The sequence below is a fragment of the Ascidia mentula genome, chromosome 4 (assembly GCF_947561715.1).
Source record: "Ascidia mentula chromosome 4, kaAscMent1.1, whole genome shotgun sequence".
Lineage (NCBI taxonomy): Eukaryota > Metazoa > Chordata > Ascidiacea > Phlebobranchia > Ascidiidae > Ascidia > Ascidia mentula.
Window position 1 is genome coordinate 9,493,100 of NC_138569.1, and position 21,508 is coordinate 9,514,607.

At 39.5% G+C, this 21,508-nt stretch overlaps 1 protein-coding gene across 2 annotated transcripts; it reads left to right on the top strand.

Annotated features, from left to right (window-relative positions):
* Positions 1 to 227: 227 nt before the first annotated feature.
* Positions 228 to 20,767, top strand: LOC145899608 (C-myc promoter-binding protein-like). 2 transcript variants are annotated; one of them, XM_082988467.1, is made up of 40 exons: positions 228 to 466; positions 543 to 695; positions 1,236 to 1,330; positions 2,116 to 2,276; positions 2,511 to 2,580; positions 2,937 to 3,106; positions 3,265 to 3,509; positions 3,720 to 3,786; positions 4,715 to 4,773; positions 5,122 to 5,266; positions 5,721 to 5,896; positions 6,299 to 6,470; positions 6,960 to 7,077; positions 7,320 to 7,557; positions 8,661 to 8,886; positions 9,299 to 9,657; positions 9,830 to 10,122; positions 10,279 to 10,413; positions 10,770 to 11,063; positions 11,697 to 11,795; positions 12,681 to 12,754; positions 13,036 to 13,366; positions 13,461 to 13,629; positions 13,829 to 13,938; positions 14,099 to 14,212; positions 14,320 to 14,493; positions 14,889 to 15,028; positions 15,268 to 15,365; positions 15,689 to 15,863; positions 16,116 to 16,296; positions 16,502 to 16,582; positions 16,800 to 16,921; positions 17,204 to 17,325; positions 17,419 to 17,470; positions 17,747 to 18,087; positions 18,277 to 18,328; positions 18,407 to 18,631; positions 18,890 to 19,079; positions 19,505 to 19,714; positions 19,967 to 20,767. In XM_082988467.1, the coding sequence occupies exons 1-40, from the start codon at positions 306 to 308 to the stop codon at positions 20,107 to 20,109; spliced, it is 6,540 nt and encodes a 2,179-aa protein (XP_082844593.1). In that variant the 5' UTR covers positions 228 to 305; the 3' UTR covers positions 20,110 to 20,767. The 2 variants fall into 2 exon arrangements, with proteins under 2 accessions (XP_082844593.1, XP_082844594.1); XM_082988468.1 differs by lacking the exon at positions 11,697 to 11,795.
* Positions 20,768 to 21,508: the final 741 nt, after the last annotated feature.

Consider the following 21,508-nt stretch of genomic DNA (forward strand, 5'->3'; position numbering starts at 1 on the left):
GGATTTGTTGCTTTGTAATGTTAATATGATTTTGGAAAAAAATGTCACTGTAATTATTGTATATTTAAGCTTGGTAAAAACTGTGTCTGTAGTTGCTGAACAAAACTTTTTAGTCAATCTTTCAGACAGCTCTTATAGGCTTGGTATAAGTTGTGTTTTAAATTAATCTGAAAATTATTGTTCGGTCAATATTACCCTACTTTCTTGTTAATATTTTTGTAGTTGAGGATTTTCTAGCTAAAATAGTAGACCTGTAGTGTGTTTGTTTATCGATTTGTAAATGGATGTGAATTTTATTTGGCAACATGTCATCTGAGGAATATCCCAAAGTTGCCGACTACTTTGTGGTTGCTGGTCTTACTGAATCATCCAAACCATTAGAAGAGGATTTGGCCTTTCCAAATGCCCAGCACAAACTTAGTGATCAAAGAAAGGATCCTATCACAGATATTTCTGTTATTGACAAGTATGCTTCACATTCGGACACATTTCCAAACCTAAATGTATATGCGCCTTTCTGTAAATGTGTATTTTGTGTGCAGAACACTGGAGGAGACTTGCCCACAAGGTTTTACTTGCATTGAGCAAACACCAACAGGCCTTTTTGCTGATTTGAACCATGGTAGTCTGAGTGCCCACAATCTACTTCTTTGCTACAGAAGGGGAAAGGACAAACCTCCACTTATAGATCTTGGGTAATGGATGTAACACATGTTTTCTGCATTCAATTTCAATATAACAGTACACATAACGCAGTAATATTACATGCAATGGCATGATAGGCAGGATCGCCCCACTGTGCAGGTCCTTGCTTGGCGATCACAGCTATCGTATCGCGATCTTGCGCACCAGTGTACCTTGGCCACAGTATATCCCGTGAAACCACTGAGCTCCTGTAGCTCAGTTAGTAGAGCATTGGGCCTGGTTAGCCCAGGTTCATGAGTTCAAACCTCACCGGGAGCTTGATTTTTCAAATCTCGCTCCGACTTGTCAGGAAAAAGTGGCTGATCCAGCTAGGCTCTATTGCCTGGCAAATATTATTATATATATACATGTCTTCAACGTAGCATGTTTCAATATATATACAACAGAATAAAAATGGCTTTCTTACTACCTATAAATATCCAGTAATTATGACAACGAAGATGAGTTTACCATTAACATATTGCTATGTAGCAATGGTTCCTATCTTAAATATTTCAAATTATGCATGGTGATGTTACATATTTTTGCAGTGTTTACTATGAGGGCTTGGAGACTGTGCGTCCAGGAATCGAAATATTGGAAACCACTCCAGCTGGAAAATCTGCAAATGTCAACAATAAGAGTGGTAGGTTTGCATGACCACTTTATATCTGAAGGATAAAAAACAGTCAATATAACTGAACATGACATGATGTATCGTTGTTATTCATAGGAATAGGCATACACTTAAAGGCATACAAATAAAATTGGAAACAAACAAATCAGAAAATATGGCAACAATAATTTGTTTACTTCCTGTCTGGCAATATAATGACAACAATGCTTAACCATAAGCCCAAACCCCCACCAAGTTCTGTACACTGTTGCATGACATTTGTGGTATTTTTTACTATTTAAGGCAGGTAATGATGTAGTCTTTATGGCCTGTTATCTTGGCATAGTTCCTGTTCGCCCTGGGGCCGTCAGGCATGAGTGCTCTGTCTGCCACATTAAGCTGCGAATACTTGACACAAAAATGTGGCAATTCATTCTGTGTGGGTGGTGTGGTGTTGTTTAATGTGGGACTATGTTTATGCCTTCCATTAAACAATTTACTCGTTGTTCTACATTAGATCCTGTATAAACTACATTTAATACATTCTGTAGTGTTTGATTCTTGTTGAACTATACCTCACTGCTGTAATTTAATTTGATCTACTGCATTGGCTAACTCCAATTGATCTGTACTTAATACATTGAGAATACACATGACTAAAAAAACAAATGCTACTGTATCCAAACATACCTGCATTGACCTATATATCATTTTGCAGTAACAACTATCCAATAACTAGTTTGTCAATATGGACCATTTCTGAAAGTTCATCTTCTGTAATAATACCAGACTTTATGTTGCTTTTATTTCCACAGGAATGGGAAGCTTTCCAATTTACTTGACCTACAGACGAGCAAAGGAGTCTGCTCCACAAAACTCATTAGTTGTTACTGACATTTGTATTATTATCACCAACAAGGGTGAAAAGGCCCCATATGCATTTTGTCAAATTCCCAAAAACCTTAACAAAGGCCTGGTAAGACAGTGAACTTTGTCTTTTTGTGGAAGCAATAGTTTATTAACATGTATAGTATGGTGGATGCCAACAGTTTTGCACATTTATGTGCATGTTTGATTTGATTGATATGTTTTCACTAAACATTCATGTTAATCTCTAAGTTCTGTATGAGAACTAACATATTGACCTGGAACGTAGTGAGATGGTATTGCATGCAACAAAGTATTTTTTGAAAATATTTCCAACATTCAGATTGGGTCAAGTGTTCACCTCTGTTACAAGAAATCCATGAGACAAGTGGACTCCATTCCTTTTAAAGCTGGTAAGTTTTTGGACACCTTCTAGGGTAAAATTACGTAAGACTGTTTTTTTAAAATTGCATTTATAATTCATGCACAATTGAATGGAATGTTTGCATGCAAAGTGCAGCTGGCTGGCTTTTAAGACACCAGACTTTTGCACTTGTTAATGTTGTGCCCAGTCTGTTGCCTCCTATCAATTATGCATGAAGATAAATGAAAGTCTGCTGATAAACTACAGCTGTAAAGAAATAATATCTCAAGCAGTGCATTTGGTTTTATGCCACATCCCTTGTCATTTTCTCCAAAGTCATTGGCTTGCAAGTAGCTTTTTGCTACATCATTTGTGTCCCAGTGGATTAGTTTATGTTTTGGCCAGGTTTAATGGGAAGATATCCAGCTGAAGATGTTGGATCTTTTCCTCTGCCTTCCACTGTCCCACTCTTCTGTCTTCCTATGGGTGCAACCATCGAGTGCTGGTCAAGCAAAACAAGACATCCCCTGCCAACATTTTCTTCATTTGTTTTGACTACAGAAACATCAGAAAAAGTATGGTTGATCTCTCATGTATCCTTACAGCTATGATAAAGTGGTTGTATATATTTACTTGTGATTATCTCATAGAGAATCAAGTATTTGCATAAATGTCAATAGTTGCTTTCAGATTAATGAATAAAATAGACCACTTAAACTTATATATGACTCAGGTCTTTGGTGCTGTTGTTTCCTTCTATGAAAGCTATCCGGAAGAAAAACTTACAGACGAACAACGTTACAAGCTTGGCCTATTGCGCGGCGATGGCCAGAGGTCACGAACAGTTAAAACTGTGCACACAAACAAAGCCATATGCCTGTTATCTCGATGGCCCATGTTCAACAACTTCCGGGACTTTCTGATGTATTTATATCGCTTGACTGTTTCTCCTATTGCACACCCAATCCCCGTGGAACGGTAAGTACTGAAAATGACCAATCAAAAAAAATTTCTGTGTAAATATTCCTGGATAATGAATCAGGTACAGCAGATTGTGGCAGGAATTTTCTATTTTTGTTAAGTTTGGATTACAAACACTTATGGAAGTTTAGGCAAGATGTTAAAATACTAAACACACCATGTGTAACGTCTGCCACTTGATTGAGTGAATATTTACTTCCTGTACAGACATATTGCTCACTTCATGCATAATGTTCCCTTTCCAACCTCGCAAAGACCTCTTGTCCAATATCAGGTGACCTTTTCATATTTGTTTTACTATGAATAGTATTCTTGTTCATTTGTTGTTGTTTACACTCTTTATCAAAGGTTGTAGAGAATAAACTTCATTAAATTCGTTTTTTTTTGTGTAAAGAAACAGCTTTTTGTTTCGTATGTTTCTTGGAGTTGATTTTCTTTAACTGGTGTGAATGATGAAAGAGACTATGACAGAAAACACAAATAGTCCATCCTTCACTAACTACCCCGACTTTTCAAATCATCATTTCAGTAGCCAGTTCTTTGCATATCTCACCCTTTGCACAAAATCAAACAGATTTTTCAAGTCAGCAATATCGTAAAACTGCTAAGGGTTGTAGGCATTATGTATTGTGTGTAATTGGCTTGGGTCTGTTGCACAAACCACATGTCACTCCATATTATGATGCATAGGCCATAAAAGACTATTCTCAGAAGACAATAAACTGCTGACGGTCTGTTTTTCGCAGAATGTTCTGGTGTGGTCCAATAATTGCCAAGTTTTGATTGTTAAAAAATAAGAGTAACTTACTAATTGGATTAGGATTTTAGTAATTTTTTTGTACATTGATCATACAAAGAAATATAAACTAAAAGTTCTTTAGAATGTGATTAGTAAATCAAATCTGGATCAAAAAAACCAAAGGCCCCTGGCAGGCTGTCGATCGCACACCGTATCAATAATAATGTATTAAAATCCAAACACAGCGATCTTCAGACAGCTCAGATCGATTTATTTAGAGAAAAATATATTTCGCCTAAAACGGCATCATCAGTTTCTCAGTTTCTTGGAGAAACTGATGATGCCGTTTTAGGCGAAATATATTTTTCTCTAAATAAATCGATCTGAGCTGTCTGAAGATCGCTGTGTTTGGATTTTAATACATTATTAAAGTTCTTTAGATTAACAAATTTGAGTGTTTCAGATGTCACCAATGCATACCACAATCTTAACCAGACCACAGATCACGCCAATTCCTTTGAGGTAAAATAAATAATCTATTGCCTGTTAATCCAAATTCCTGTAAGCCATTGATCTGATTAAGAATTTGTAATTCCTTGAATGGTTATTAACAATCCCATGCAGAAGATGTTATTGTCACTTGTAATGTCAGTGCCCATCTGCCACAATGTGCGAAATCAGTTTTTTTTTTTTTCATCCGTTTATTGTTACAAAGGCATATGACAGGTGAAAATACTAAATTAAATGTTATTATCCATTTGACTTTTTGCACTTGTTTCATTATGGAAAAACACACACAACATTTATATTTATTTACAAGTAGACCTGTTAACCAACTATTACTAATGTTTTGTTGTTGTGACAATGCAGTGGTGGATCTTTTCTTGCCCTCTTGGATGACTTGGGTCCTGAAAATATGATGACACTCCTTGTGCTGGCCTTGACCGAACATAAAATTGTCATTCATTCTCTCCGGCCAGCTGAAATCACATGTGTGGCAGAAGCTCTAATAACAGTAAGTTGGACTCAATATCCCCGATCCACATGTTAAGTTGTTTGATGAATCATTTAATGCAAACAATTTGATCTGTTTACAAGGTTTTGCCTGTTTGAATATCAATAAAGTATGTTTGTCACATCCTGTTCAAAAATTGCATCTGAGTAATGTTCACTGATGTGTGCATGTGGTGTAGGTGTTAGATTTTGCTTCTGCATTGCTGCTTAAATTCAGTTCATGATTACATAATGTTGTGGGGCACAAAACAGTGTTCACATATTTTTATGCAGTTGCTTTTTAGAGTTAACTCTGAAACAGTAGAGTATTCAAATAAATTTAAATTAGTAATAGCATTTTGGTTTTCATGTCAACATGTGTTATTACTTTAGTAAAATATTCAAAGCAACAAACTTGCAAAAACCTAACCTATCAAAGTTTGTTTTGAATTTGCAATTGTAACTTTCTTTAACAGTTGCTTTTCCCATATAAATGGCAATGTACGTATGTCCCTCTATGCCCGCTAGAGATGGCTTATGTGCTGGAGGCCCCATGCCCCTTTATTGTTGGTGTTGATTCACGTTATTTTGATCTCTATGAACCCCCTTCTGATGTGGTTTGTGTTAACCTCGATACCAACAGCATCACTGTGTAAGTAACAAAATTCAACTGTCTTTTTTGTAAAAAATTTTATGACATTGCAATTGAAAATCTTATACCTGAAGTATGGGCTGGTGCATAAATGCTAATTTTAAAAATTTTGCCAAACTCTTTCATGGCTAGCGATGCTAAAATATCGGAGTAGTTAAATATCTCTATTACAGAAAAAAATGACATTCTTGGGCAAAAATAACTTGTTGGCAAAATACAATACAATCTATGGGTTCTTTGTCAAGGACAGTTTTTCTGAAATTACAGATTTTTTTTCTTCTGAAATTGCAATGCCTGGCAGTAACAACAGCACAACAATATCCTAGTTTTTTGGAACTCATGTGCACCAGTGTGTTGCGCCCCGGCATTTAATTTTTTCTAATCTTTTTTCCAACTCTTTAGCATCGAGGAGAAATTAACTTGGAAAGTCCTTCCCAAGAAACCGGCCAAACATCTTCGTTCAGTGTTGCAGAAATACTTCAAGGAGGTATCTGAATGCCCGCGGGAAGAAACCATTCTTGATCCCGACATGACCAGAACTGAAAGGCACAGACAGCTGGATTTAGCCGTGCAGGTAAACTGGAAACCCCTGTTCTTGAGAAAAAGTTTGTTGTTATGAGGAAACAAATTATGTGTCCCTGTTGAAGAAATTGTGCACGGACTAGTGTCTGAAATTGACGTTTAAGGTTATTTGTTGGCCGAAAAACAATTCGTTATTGTCTACACCAAATGTCACTGGCTTCCTTTTGTTGGCGAAACGTTTGTGTTGATTCAATGTTTCGTGACTCCCTGGAGTTTTCATTATTCCCCTTTAGATACCACTTTCCTTTTTCCGTTGAAGTAAGTAAGGCCGAGTATGTGAGAAGTAAATGAGAAGATTACAGGTTGGTGTAAACGCAAATCAGCTTTGCACTGTAGAATTGAGAAATCGTCGAGAAAACGCTTTCGTGGACCTATCCATAATCCTTTTAAATCTCCCCAATTACAGCCTGGCGTGTTGTCAGGAACACCACCTTGTCGCATATAACATGACTTAATTACTGAAAGATTTATTTGTTCACAGGAAGCGGTGTTGAAGTTGATGTGTTCGCTCATGAAGGGATATAGACAATTTCTTCTCCCAATAACCGAAGCACCGAGCGTCGGAACAACAGATCCAAGCTCACTTTTTAGCATTCAAGGTTTATTGTAGTGTTTATTTAGTGTTGATACATGAGACATATTTGACGAAGTTTTGTAAAACTGTTGTAACTTTCGTATTTTATTCAATGTTGATCATTTTTAATTAGAAATATATTTGCCTAAAAGTCGTACACGTTTTAAATTTCACCATCCGACATCAACCGCTCTTTAAAGCCAAAATGAGATGTGAAAAGGGATGTTGATTTAATCCGCATTCACAGCAAGGAATCTTTACTTTTAGAATTCATTCGGAGCCGTGAGAGAGCGAGTCAGCGTTTTTTCTCCTCCCTGAGTGGAACTCAACTCTTCTCATCTTTCATCGAGGAAAGATCTCTGACGTCATTCGCTGGAGGTGAGGGGGATTTGGCGGCGGGTCGATCTTCGAGTCTCGTCTTTTTCGACGAATGCATCGACCGCCTGACGCCTGAACACGCAGTTGAGAGCTACCGACTCATCGAGGCCGACGACTCCCTTAAGAGGTATGTAAGGGTTTGAGATGGTAACAATCTTCATACATTCGATGAAATTTTATTAGTACTCAAGAAAAATAAAAACTTACTACTGTAAGACTTGCTGAGTAGTATTTTAATTTCAATTTATCTCCACAAATAACAGTTAGTTGCCTTGTTCACACCTGACCATTAACATTCGCATAGATTTCTATGTTACATAGACTTGTATGTGAATCGCATATCTCGACCTAGTCTGGTGACGGTTCTTCAGTATCTACCTTGATTTTCTTGTTATTTGTGGAAGAGTTGGCTTCATTTTTGCGACGCGAATTTCAAAGTGTGACAAATAAACACAACAAAATTCTCAATAAAAGTAAATGCAATACAAGGTAAATACAACCCTAAACCAGCGGGAGATCGAAATCTGATTTTACTTAGTTTAGACTCGCACTGAAGTATCAGTTAATCTATTCTAAACAGCAACTTCATTCTGAAATATGAAATTCATGTTGCTGCCAGGCATATTGTAATTCAAAAAGGTACTGCTATTCTGGCATAAAATATACGTACTGTATTTATTCGACGTTTCGTGTGTCATGCGATGAGACTTTATTCAGTACAACGGAAACTATTTACATAATGGATTGTTTCTATGTGGCCAGATAACATATGCCTCACAGACCTGTATCAGACCTTAGCTCAATAAGCACTCATTCGAACTAATAGATATAAATGATATTGGGCTTTGATTTTAGACCTCCTTTGTTTTAAATATGGATTTCCTTTTAACGAAATCAATTTAAGTATTACGGTCGGATATTTACGCACAATGTACCAAGTAGTTTAGATAAGTGGTTCTCACCCATTTGCACTTGCGGAGCGGTAAAATTTAAAAATTCGGCCAGCTCTTACGCTCCGAAAAATGTGGTTATAGAAAAGTAAAATTTAATGAGACAAAGGTATGCACTTCGCACCATAAGAACAAAATCATTTAAATGAAAAAGGAATATATACAAAAGAATACGAAATTGACCGTAGCATGAAAAACACTGGTTTGTGAAGGGTTTGCTTTAGTGACATGTCGTTCTAAATTGTTTCAAAACCACTTAGCAGTGTTTCTTCGTATTTAGTGAACATACGGTGATGATCATGCCACCCGACGAATACGGCCTTCCGGAAGGAGTTGGTTACCAGTACACAACATTTCCGGAACTGCAGGATGAACTCTTTTTTCTTGGAGACGACGAAGGAGAGAGCAGTGATCCTCGCAACGGGAGCATGAGTCGACCGCGACGCAAATCCGACACCTTTACGTTCGGTCGTCGAACCAAACAGGAAGTCAGGACCTTGCATAAGGTTGGTATTTTTATCCTGATTCGTTTTTGTCACGTTGGTAAAACCAAACCGTGTGCTGAGTAATTCGAAATGTGATGGCGTATGTTGCGTGATCAAGGGTTAATAATATCTACCTCATTTTTAAGTTGCCGGTGACTGTGAAGTATGTGACAACTATTAGCATCATGTTGTGACCTCTACGTTTTGGTGAAATGTTTTGCGTTGATCGGCAAATACCCGTTAATAACAAACATTTTCACATGCATATGTCGTTAAACCTGCAAAATGCGATTACTTGTTTTGAATGTATATCTTAACTTCCATGTATAAAAAAGTTACCAACCCAGGGGAAACTACGCATTATTCGAAAGGCAATTGTCTCCCATCCAACTCTTCTATCGCCGGTATCCTAACTTCCCGATGTAACTTACAGATCTCCCGACTCCACAATGGCGACCCACAGTTGTGGGCTCGTCTCCTGCTCAGTCACACGTATGGAGCTTGGTTCGCCTGTCTTCCAGCTTTCGTGCATGGATGTAGACATAAATCCGCTGCCCTGCGAACCGCACATGACGCGCTCTTCGACTTGAAGCAAAAGGAGTGTTTTCCGTTGCCCGACGAGACTTTCTACCGCGTGCTGCTGCATCTTTGTGCATTGTACAACAAACCGGCATTGGCGGTGCGAGTTTACCAGTTTGTAAAGAAGACAGGTGTACAGCTGAGCGCCATCACTTACGGGTTGTACAACAAAGCTGTTTTAGAAGGGACATGGCCAACTTCCAACAGAGACGGGTATATTTTTTTGCAAAAATAAATAAAATAAAATTGATTACTTTCACACAAGTGAATTCATACAAATGGAAACTGCTGTAATTTGTAGACTGAGGTATTCAGGTAATAACCCAATAGGTGATTACCCTTACTTTCGAATTGTTCATTGTCAAATCGCCGCGTCATGTTGCAGGTATATGCTGTGGCAGAAGCTTCGCAACGTGTTCCTGGCAACGCAGAAGTTTCGCTATGGATTGCGGAGGTTGAGCGCAGTTGTCAGTTCTGACGTGAGTTCCGACTTCGACACCACAAGTCACACGAGTATGGAAAGCAGCCCGCAGACCTCGTCCAACGGAAAGTCGTCCCCGGAGAAGCAGGTGGCACAGGTGGAGAATGTTGAAGTGGTCGACGGCGGTTTCGGAAGCGTTGAAGGCAAGTCGAGACTGACGCTCGGTGATCTGCATGAGGAAGAATGCAAAAGTACAGGTAGATAACGTCAGTCAGGGAAGGTCGCGTAGTTTTTTCCACACTAGCCCTTTAGTTTGCATGTGTGCCTAACTGCATGTCTTATTACGCATGTCAAAAAATACTGTGCCATTTTCCACAAAAAATACTATTTCTTTTAACTTTTTTTTACATCAGGTGGTCAGAGCGATCACGGTTACAATTCAATGCCTAAAGATTTAATAAGACGTGGATCACCGCATAAATACAAGAGCACTTCAACAATGCCTGAACATCCTGCAGGCGAAGAGTCTCGAAACAAAACTGGTCAGGGTAACAACATTTTTATCGATGCAGACTGTTCCCATATTTCAGATGTCGCTGATAACAAACTTTACAGTTTACCCTTGGGGTGTTTTTCAGACCAGCCGTTTCAATAAAGCTGTAAATTTTGTAATTGAGTATTTGTAAATTATGTAACGGTCGTAAAGCCACAGGTACACTGAGTGTCGTTCAATACTTGTTCTTACCTTTTGGCTGTTGTGTTAGACGCACTAAAATATCTCTTTTTCAACTTCACAAATATTCGTAGCAGAGAACTGATAATGCCTAACTAACGCTGAAAATTATTATATAAGTCAATTTGATACAAAACGCAATCCAGTACATCATAAACAATCCACTTTAAGGTTCGGAAAACAACGTGAACGGAGCGACAGAAAACCTGATGAGTTTTCCCGAATCTCCTGATCCCAAAATTCCACACGAACAAGTGAAAGTCCGCCAGGCGGTGACGCTAGAGAGGACGTTGTCGGGTCGACTCGCCGAGCCTCCAACCACCCTGGACATACCAGTGATGAATAGTGACACCCTTACAGTACAACAAGCGTCTGATCCCGGTTTGAGGAGTGATGAGACGTTGGTAAACGGGGATTCAGGAGACGCTTTTTTTCCAGTGCTCGATGAAGGGGAAGCCAAAAAAGGTAGGGAATAGTTTACGCATTTTAGAGCTGTTGTATTGCTATGGCTGCGATACTGGGTTGATGTTAAAGCTTTTAAAAATCAATTGCTGCTAATTATAGTGATAAGCGTGATTGATGCAATGGCAGTCGAAGCAAATGCTGTTTTCAATGCTTTGCTAAGTTTCGGGTGCATTTTTTCCGCGTGTTCAATTTTGACTCAAGGGCTCAGGGCAGTAATATCTTGTGGTGATAAACATTGGTGGTTGTAATACAAGTTTGCCATGTGGTGATAACTGCATTGCAACATACCAGTGCTCAGTTATTGGGCGGCAACATATCTTCCGTTATTCCGTTAAACTTTATGATGATACTATATAGAAGACTTCGCCTCTATCACTCCGTATCCGCGCCAGCTGTATGCTTGGAAGTAACTTCATTCACCAATAACCTTATTCATATTTAAACATACATATTGCCAGTGGATATCACTTGTATGCTGCGCCGATTTTGTATTGCCAGTATCACACTTTGCATTGCATAAGTCATTTACCACAAATCACAAGAAGGCCACAAGGTGGTAACCATACGCACGTCAATAACCGCTCCCCTGCATATTAACATCTAACACTAAAACTTCACCCTGTGCCGGTGCAGAAAGTATTCCACACCGACCTCGCAGCTCTCCAGTATCACCTGGCGTACATCGCAAGCCAGGCCGCTCTTGGTCCATCGTCAAGTCTTCGAGCAGTGGTGGTGGGTTATCGGAAGATGCTTGCATCGCTTCTGGTGATGTTGTGACAGTGGTAGATGTAGATGTCCGCACGCCTAACGGCTTCGTGGAGTCCGTTTCGGCTTCTAACGGCTCGGTTTTAGTACCTTCATTCAACACTAACACTGGTGCTGTAACATCACCTCACAAACGCACGCTTGTCTCGCCTCTAAAGCCGTTTAATCGCTTTAACGCACCTCCTCCATTGCTTGAGATCACTCCCTGCGATGAGGCACCGTCCGATGTTTGCGCTAACCCCGGTGCAAATTTGCTTGCTGCTAAAGGTAGAGTCGCATGGCTTTAAGATTTTGGCATTCGGCTTGCATGTGCCGTTGCCATTCTTCATTTTGCATGCATAATTGTGGTTTAATTATATCGACGCTCTCAATTCGTTCGTACACTGTTTTGTGTTTTAGAATTTTCATTTTATCATATGATTCCATCCTCGCTAAGTTTGAAGTGCTTTACTCGCGTAGACTGTATAAAATGTTATTATCGTATTATTTGATTATATCTAAATAGTCCTGTGTGTTAAGAAAGCCAAGTCCATTTATTCGTTTATTTTGCCACACGAACACAAATTTAAACACATTAAACTTGAGCAAATACTGGAGTCAAAGCTGTGAATGTATGGGCAGGGAGACGCTAAAATAACCCGAGGGTTTTCAAAGTCAAGCGCATGTGCTTATTTGGGAATTGGGTTGATGGATTTACTTACAAACGATGACTAGGCTATGCAAAATACGATATTAGCCGTTAACACCATTTAGTTGCAGTGCTTTTCTTTTTTAAAATGTTTTTGCATGAGGACTTATAGACTTACAATAGTAGTGTTGACGTTACATTAGTTTTCTTAAATGTTTTTTTAGGAATATCTCCTGGTCCTCTTATGTCGCCTTCATTGCCAATTGACAACGTTTTCAACGAAAAACCCGATGTCGAGGTAAAAATGTTGTTACCTTGTGTTGTGTTGCTGAAAAACGTTAGTTTGATGCGTGTTCTGTTTGCTACAAAATAACCAATGTCCGTTTTGGGTGGTTTGAAATAACAGTAGGCTATATCAGCATATTTTGTGTTAAATCCGTATGTATGGCAAAAAAATTACATATATCGTGCACTACGTAAGTTGATAGGTCTTATGAAATAGTGTTTAGAGTGTTTATACAACCTGTGAAGGTCAGCCATTTTTCATCAATCAACCAATCATTTGATTTGAATTTGCAGAACGAGGAAATCTCTGCAACCACTGAAGGTACAAGTAGCAAACCGACCGAAGATGAGAACAAAACCCCCAACCAGGAAAGTTTGCTCGACGTCGTTCCCGAACTTCCCGGTGCTTCCCCGAGCACTCCAGAGATCGCCAACCTCTTTGGCGGCGACTCCAAATTTATCTCCAGTCTCAGCGACTCGGACCAGAAGCGATATCAGGAGCTCTGCTGTCACCGTGCGGCTAGTCTAGATCCGGACCATCAGGATTGCAAGCGCACGCGTCACGGTTCGCTGATGTTCCAGCAAAAGCTTGCTAGAGGCCGTTCCAGCTCTGCTTTATACGGCGGTAAGTTTGCCATGAACTTCCAACAGGGTTTATGCGCATTGCTTGCTACAAATTGTTCGGGATTTGCGAGTTTAACTGACAGATATTGTGTTAGGAGGTGGTGGCATCAGTCCCCTCGTAGGACAGAAATCCTTCTCCGAGTTTAGTTCTTATGGAGGTAACAGTCCACTCGTCTCTCCAACAACCCGCAATAACTTCGATAATCTCACTGCTGACGACATTGTTTCCCCTTCTGGTTCGCCAAGACATGCCATTGGACCAAGGTAAGAGTGAGATGAATAAATATTTTTAATATCCTGTTAAATGTCAAGTTTGTATTTGGGAATATAAAAACAAATAAAAACTTTTTTTGCCTGTTGTTGGTGTCGCGGTGTCTTGTGTTTAGAGTCGAGTAATATGTTCAATGAGATTATGTTGACTATACGGGTGTGATCGCTTTATTACGAACTATGTTATTCTCAGATCTCCGAGTGGAAGTATTTTAAAAAGTCTCCAGTCGCCGGCTCGTCACATCGCCTCCCCAAACTCTCCAAAATACAGAAAACGGAACAACCAGCAAAACAAAATCGCCGGTAACCAAAAATAAACACCAGATATGTGTATAGTGTTATTAACTGTGTAAGGGGAATTACCTAAACACTCCCTTTATTTGGGCTATAGTTTTCTTCCCATTCCCTGACAAGTTGGTCACCATGCTGCTGTCGAGTTTTTAAGTTTATTCCTTCTTTTCAGGTTCAAATTCCCTTGTGTTGGTTGACGGCGTTGTCATGTTAACCAGCACACCGATGAGACCGGTAGCCGCGGAAAATCAATTTCATCACCCACTACTTGAGCAAGATCAACAAGGTTTGGTGATTCTAGTTTGCTTTTATAAGTTGTTGGTATTTTTTTTTAGGTATTTCATAAAAAGAGTAAACTCATAATGAAATTTGTGTCTCATTTGGTATTTTCAGAAACTGACTCGAGTCTTTCAGTGTCAAAGAATGTGGATATTCCGAAACCTGTCGCTAAACAGAACGTTGAACGCAAAGACATCAGTCATCTAGACGAAGACCCACTTTCACCATCATACAAAGAAACGAATCCACTTGAGGTCGCTATTGAAGCTGATACGACTTCCTTGAAAGGTACAAGGGCGTATATTATACATGGTTTCTTTTCTCGTTATACTTAACACACGAGTACGAAGCAGTTTCATGAAACTATATCTTAACCCCAAGGTTCTCAAACTGTGGTCGCAAGGTCGTTTTATGTTTCCAAGGGTGTCGCGTTACAACTTAAACAAAGAAATTTTGAGTTTTTTTTAATAAAAAAGAATTCAAATAACGAGTTAAGTCAGCCTTCTGCGGCTGCAAGATTTAAACATTGTAACAATTTTTAGTAATAGATTTATAGCTGGTGAGTCCCGTGAATTTTTTTTCAAGATTCGTTAATTTTTTCAAAGTGCCTCGCACGACAAAACGTTTGAGAACCACTGTCTTAATCCATTGGATTTAAGCAAACTTTTGATATTTCTTTACAGATTTACAAGGAAATAACCAGAGCCGCCACCTGGTGGATGAAATTGTAGATCACTTGCAGCGTGATGCCCTTATAAGGAGCTCGTCCGATGCCACCAACCTCAAACAACAACAGGAGAGGATTGCAAATCGCAGTAACGAGGTAAATAATGAAGTTCGTTAACTACACTGCGACGTGAGTTGAGATTAAAAGTTTATTTGAATACAGTTTGAACTTTTCGCCTTCGTCACGCACAACAAGTGGAGTTGGAATAAAATAGGGTTGATCTTAGGGAAATAAACCTTAATTATTGTGAATTTAGATTTCTCTCATAGAAATAAACCATTCGTCAAAATTTGGTAACATTGCAAATACGTCACATTAATACTTGTTTCACGCAGAGTCTTTCTGGAAGCGATAGATCTTTGCATCGTAAGACGAGTCTACCCTCGAACAGTCCAACAATGCCCCGGAAGAAATCTCCAGTTCCTCTCACGCGGTAATAAATCATTCTGACCTTTAACCTTTTCTTAATCTTTTCAGTTTCTCAGCAAATGTGTTAATATTTATTGAGCTGCAGACAGTTGTGGACATACTGTTTTGACCTGTAAAGTTTGCTAACCAGCTAGTTTAGCGCAACAGATTGTAGATCTAAACCAAGTGTGCACAACTGTCTGCAGGCCTCAATGAATATTATGGCTCTTTAGTTTTTGTAGTGGTTTGATCAAATATGCGTATTGGAAGCTTTTATTGAGTAATTGCAACGTGGTCATCAACAAAAAATCATGGAAAACTTAATTCCTCAATTTCAAACTGTTACAGTTCTTCCACTCTTGACAACACGTCATCGTGGTTCAGCTCGGGATCAAAGTTCAACAGCTTGCTCAAGGCAACTACGGTTGGCATGGCAACGAAGGCGAAAAAAGTTGCCAGCACTCTCGCGAAGGATCTGAACGAAACGATGCAAGCAAGCATCGCTTACTACACCCCGGAGAAGGTGACCGAAAACCCTAACATAAAATATTTGTTTCGTTTTCAACGGAAACTCGCATTCTATAAATGTTTTTATTGCTTACCTTTGTTGTTGATAAGCTGTTCTTGTTAAACTGCTTGGTTAGGTTGTACTAAGAATTGTGTATTATTGTGTTGTCTAAAGTGTATGTCGTTGGAACATTCCTAGTTGTTCTTATTTTAACCCATAGTTTTCTTACTGCAAACGATCAACTATTCTTATTATTTTTTTGAACAGTTGAAAGATTCCCTCTCGGATTTAAGTTTCCGAAGTTCGCAGGAAGATATGTTGAAGGCAGGTCTCGAAACAACAGCCGCAAGAAAACAGTTGCTTGGAGTGAAAGATGCAGATTATTACAGCAGCCAGACGAGCTTGCGGAGTAGCGAAAGTATCCATAGCGCCCTGGACGGAAAATCAGGTGCTGTATTAACACTATTTCACACAGGTTATCTTCAAATCTGAAGCCAAAAAATAGGCCATTAACTGTTTATTGAATTAACGATTTAAACTTTATACGATATTCTTAGTTAGTGTTCCTTGCGATCAATACACAATATTTGCTACCCCGATATTTTCAATCTGTTTGGGATTTGTTTTGAAAAAAGGTTTCCATTATTTTCCAGGAAGCGACAAAGTGCAGAGGCGGAAAGGAGGAAAGAAAAATCACAAGAAGTTGGAGAGACCGCTCAGCATGCCACATGTTGGTAAGTCACAAATATCCAAGAAAAAATGTAATATTTCGACAGCTTCCGTCCTCGTTATTTTGTCACTTGCAAATTCAAAATCTGTTTTAAGTCGAATTAGAGAGATAGATGCCAGTTTAAAATTTTATGTAATACTGGAATACAGTTTAAAACCTGCCAAACAACAACCTGGTAAATGAAATCTGTATAGAGATCGTTGAAACACACTTGTGTTTAGATATTGGTGGTTACGCAGCTCGTGCTCCACTCGCAAGTTCGTATCTCTCCGTTCCCGGAGAAAGCAGCACTACGTCACCAGATCCGAACATCACGGCTTCCATGCTCTCCCTCAACACTAAGGTGCCTGTTTTAACCTTTTTAGGATAAATTTGCGCAGGTTAATTGTTCGGAGTTTGTATTCTGTTGGTGATTTGTCGGTAGCTCGTTGCTTGTAATGTTTAAAAGCAACGTTACATACTATTTCAAAAGATAATTTCTCGTGTAAGGGGGCCGTCTGACAAGCGAAACGGTATTTTTAACTTGAAGAGCCCTTTAGCTTGGTAAAGCGTGGTGAAATGTTGAAATCAAATTGTTTAAAAAGGTCAATTTCGTTTAATTGAAGTTCGTGTGATTTGCGTTCAGGGAAATTGCGATGTTGAGGTGATCATCAGTAGTTGTTCCAAGTGTCACAGATGTGGAAGTCTCATCTATGATGAAGAGATCATGGCAGGGTGGATGGCAGATGAATCTAATCTCAACACACAGTTAGTCTTAAATCATAAATTCTAACTATATGCTGTTTATGATGTATCGAGGTAAATTTTCCGCTCAACTAATATTCACTTTCTTTTTTTCAGTTGTCCGTTTTGCAACTCTCTGTTTGTTCCGTTCCTCAACATAGAAATAAAGGTAAACAAACATCAACAAACTTCAATAAAATTATTTTACATTTTATTCAAATGTTGGATCTATCTATTAACGAAAAAAACATATTTCTGTCACGTTGTTTGTGCATGCAAAGTGCAATTGCATATTGAAATACAACAAGAATCGTCAACTCAAATCCACAGTTGTTAATTTTGCAACCCCAGCACTCTAACAATTTGTTTCAAAAAGCATTACTCGATAAACATGTCCAAGTGTTTTCCGGTAGCCACCACTTATTTTACACGCTTGTTTATTTAGGATTATCGCGGAACTGAACCGAAGACGTCATCGCACCGACCCATGTCCCCCACGTCGACCGTCTCAGAACGATCAAACCGTGACGTCACCCAGGAACATGGGGACCCCCCTCAATTAGAAAAACTCAAGCCAGTGACAGAACAGTTTGCTGGTGATTTCGTGTTACCTATGACACCCGATCAAACTCAGTCAGAAAACGAACGTAGCGGTGTCGATGGGAGTGAAAGGGGAAAATCCGATGAGGTGCAGCCCCCACCCGAACCCCTAACACCCCCTCACAGCCCGGGAGCACAATTTACGGGGACCGGAGATGCGACTGAATCTACAACACAAAATACAGAGTAAATTTAGTGTTTTGTATTAGTTTGACTGAACAATAACCTTGATTCGTTTACGTGTTTTAAATAAATTTAGCATCTTTCTTCATTCGAATGCTTTTGGTTAAAAAGTATTTAGTTTACCTTTTCATTAATTTATGTTATTTTATATTATTTCGTTTGTTTCTGAAAAAAACGATATCCGTTCCACAGAGAAGCAACAGAAACTGAAGCATCCGAAATATCCCATCCACTCGCCGCGGAGGTAGGTCTTCAAATACAACACAACTTGCTTGTTTCGGAGTTAATCGTTGTCGTGTTTTAACACATATTCTTGCTTCAGGATCTCCAACGTTCGGCATCCAGTCTAAGTGAGAATCCACCTTCGTCCATTCATTCTGCGCCAACCGCCATGTTGGCTCCAGTAATACTCGACCCGGTGACGGTTCCTTATCTAAGCTCCCTCGTCCTTCGCAAAGAGCTGGAAAGTCTTTTAGAAAACGAAGGGTCGCGAGTTCTTATTGATTCCGCATTCGTCGACCACCATCCCATCATATACTGGAACTTGGTAAGTCAGTATTATGACCTGACAATCCCAACGTGTACGGATTCAAAATTTAGTCTTTGATTTTGTAGCACCAGGAGGAACCCACCAGGGGGATCTTTTTTATTGTACGAGTTTTTATTTCAAATTTGTTTACCGGGCAGAACTTGGCATTCCTTCGAGTTACATATAAAACAATTGCACAGCGGCTAATTCTCAATCCCAAGTCTTTGTTACGCCTATTAAACTGTAGCATTGCTTAAACATTTTTCTCGTTGCAAGGTGTGGTACTTCAGGCGTCTCAACTTGCACACAAACCTGTACAACCTTCTCCTCGAATCACAACTCCTACGTGTGCATTCAAGGGTGACGAACAAGACTAAGGGTGTCGTCACCTTTCACCTGATGTGGGATAACGTGAAGTTGCACGGAGACGCCGAGAAACCACCTCTCTACTGTGTCTGGCATCAGCGTAAGTTTTCGAACATCGTTTTATTTTGTAACCTTTCTCGGCAAAAATCTGGCCTGAAATGTATCCGCCGGTGCAGCTAAATAAGCTGCCTCTAATTAAAATACACTCACTGGCTTACATTTAGTGAACAAATTCTGTGATAGGGCTTATCAAGCTCTTGCTAATATAGCTTCTAATGCACATCTTGTGATAAAGTGAATATTGCGGCCACCTCTGATCTCTTGTTGTTTTTTTTTGCGGATGCACTGTCCTGCACCACAGTAGTATTTCGTGCAAATTTCTGCTGGCGTCGGTTAATTGTCTGCCATCGTTGCGTTATATTTATATTTGTTCAACCAACTGGCATAGTAAACAAAAGACCAATTTGGTAAATTTCAATGTCGGTCCGTGATAATCATGTTGTAAATTGTATCTTATTTCGACAGTTCTCACCCAAGGACCGAACGAGAATTACCAACCCTACTCCGCCTCCTTCCTGTCAAGCATCCGAGACAGTATTATGCAGGATGATGTGCGCGGCCCTCTTGTGGCCGTTCTTAACGAGCTTAACGCACAGAGTGGAATCAGGAGAAGCGCTTACCGCGAGATACTGTACATGGTGATTATTGCGCTTGGAAAGGAATCCATCGACGTTGGTACGTGTTTAAAACTCTTGTTATTGGGTACAGACAAACAGGGCGTAAACAACACTGATTTATATATACGCCTTTGACCTGTTCACTTTTTTCCAATTAACCTGTATCTATACTAAACAAAAAATTATCGCAATGTACTGATAAAGTTTCATCGCGAAAATATTTTGTGGTGGGTGTTAACGCGAGTAGGTAGGAATGTAACTAATGGACGCTGTTGTATTCACTTTAACTTCATTATTTTTTACCCGCCAGCCGCCTTCGACCGGGAATACATCCGCGCGTACGAAGCCCTCACACCCTTAGAACGAAGCCTGGCTAAAAGATGTGACCGCCCTCCCAGCGAACACGTGATGAGCTGTCGCAACATCTTCGGCGAGCTCGACCTTTACGAGTGAGGGTAGACCTGGCCGGCTGTGATTCATACGCCGCTTTAGCTTGAGGCGCGACAGTTCATTTGCAAAACGGTTGCTACAGTGGTCAAGTCCAACCCTTCGTCACTGTGACGTGCGTGGTGCTATGGTACAAATGATGAAGTCTCTTTTCTCTTTGTGTAGTTCTTGGATAAACGCTTTTATGTTTTTAATTGCCTGAATGTTGCTTGCGCTCGGAGGTCAATATTTCGCGTGCGTTTTTTCATCGCCATCAATCAACCCGCCCTTTGTTGACGCGTTATTATGCCACCCGCTAATATGCATTGACTCACCTTATATTGATCAACTTTTGTGCTCATCACCAACTTCTAGGATGCCCCAACTTGTGATCAAGTGCATCCACTGCCGTAAGCACTTTGTTTAAACTGCCTGATCAACATCAGGCTGCGCCAAAATATAACAAGTAACAATGTCTGAAAATCATTTAATCTTTTTGCCAATTGGCTTGGCGGTCTCGTTTCGCAGTTGATCAATAAATTTAATGTTATGTATAAAGTGTGAGTTGGTAAGTTAACTTTTCTCTTCGCGTTAACTGGGGCACTTTTGGCTGTTAACTGCTTGTTGTGTTTGCTTATGCAAAAGAAAGCTGCTTACATTCTTATCAACAAAAATAAACTTGAACGGTCGGATCAAGAAGCTGTGTTTTATTACCTGAAGTGAAATACATGACCTCTAAAAACGTAAGTTTGGGATAAAGTGGCATCTATGAAGTTGTACCAAACTTGAATTAAGGACCTTTTGCACTAATGGAAATTAAACAAGAGAAATCCTGTTTTCAAAGCCCTCTGCAATAATGCACCTGGCAACTGTTCCGCTTTTTTCCCAATAACCGTTGCTGGGTCCTGTGACTTATATAGGGACCTAATATTCTTCAGATCAAAATAAAATATTGCTCCTGGATGAGACAGTACACAGCAAGGACTTGTTGAGCCTCCCAAAAGATATTGTGATATACAGGGGGTATATGGGGATATAAATAGCTCCAGGGGGTTGCTTAGGCAACTTTCCAGCAACTAATTTTGATGCTATTGTGAAGAGAAGAGATAGGCCCTGCATAAAACCACAAAAGAACTTATAATTAAATGATTAATTTTTTGTCAAAATCAAATTGCAATTTTGTTGCACTTTCACCCCAAAATGCACCAGTCCGGCAACCAATTTTGATTAGAATGTGTAGCTGAGGGACGGATCTTTTGCGAACCCACAAATGAACAGGCCTTTAATCGATTCATTTTTCTGTGAATATAGCCTGAAGATTTAGCAGTTTTTTTTATTTCAATTTTCTACAGGACCCAGCATCAAGTAGCTACCTGAAACAAATTGCCCAAAATCCCAATAAAACTGCCTGAAACTGGCTCAAATT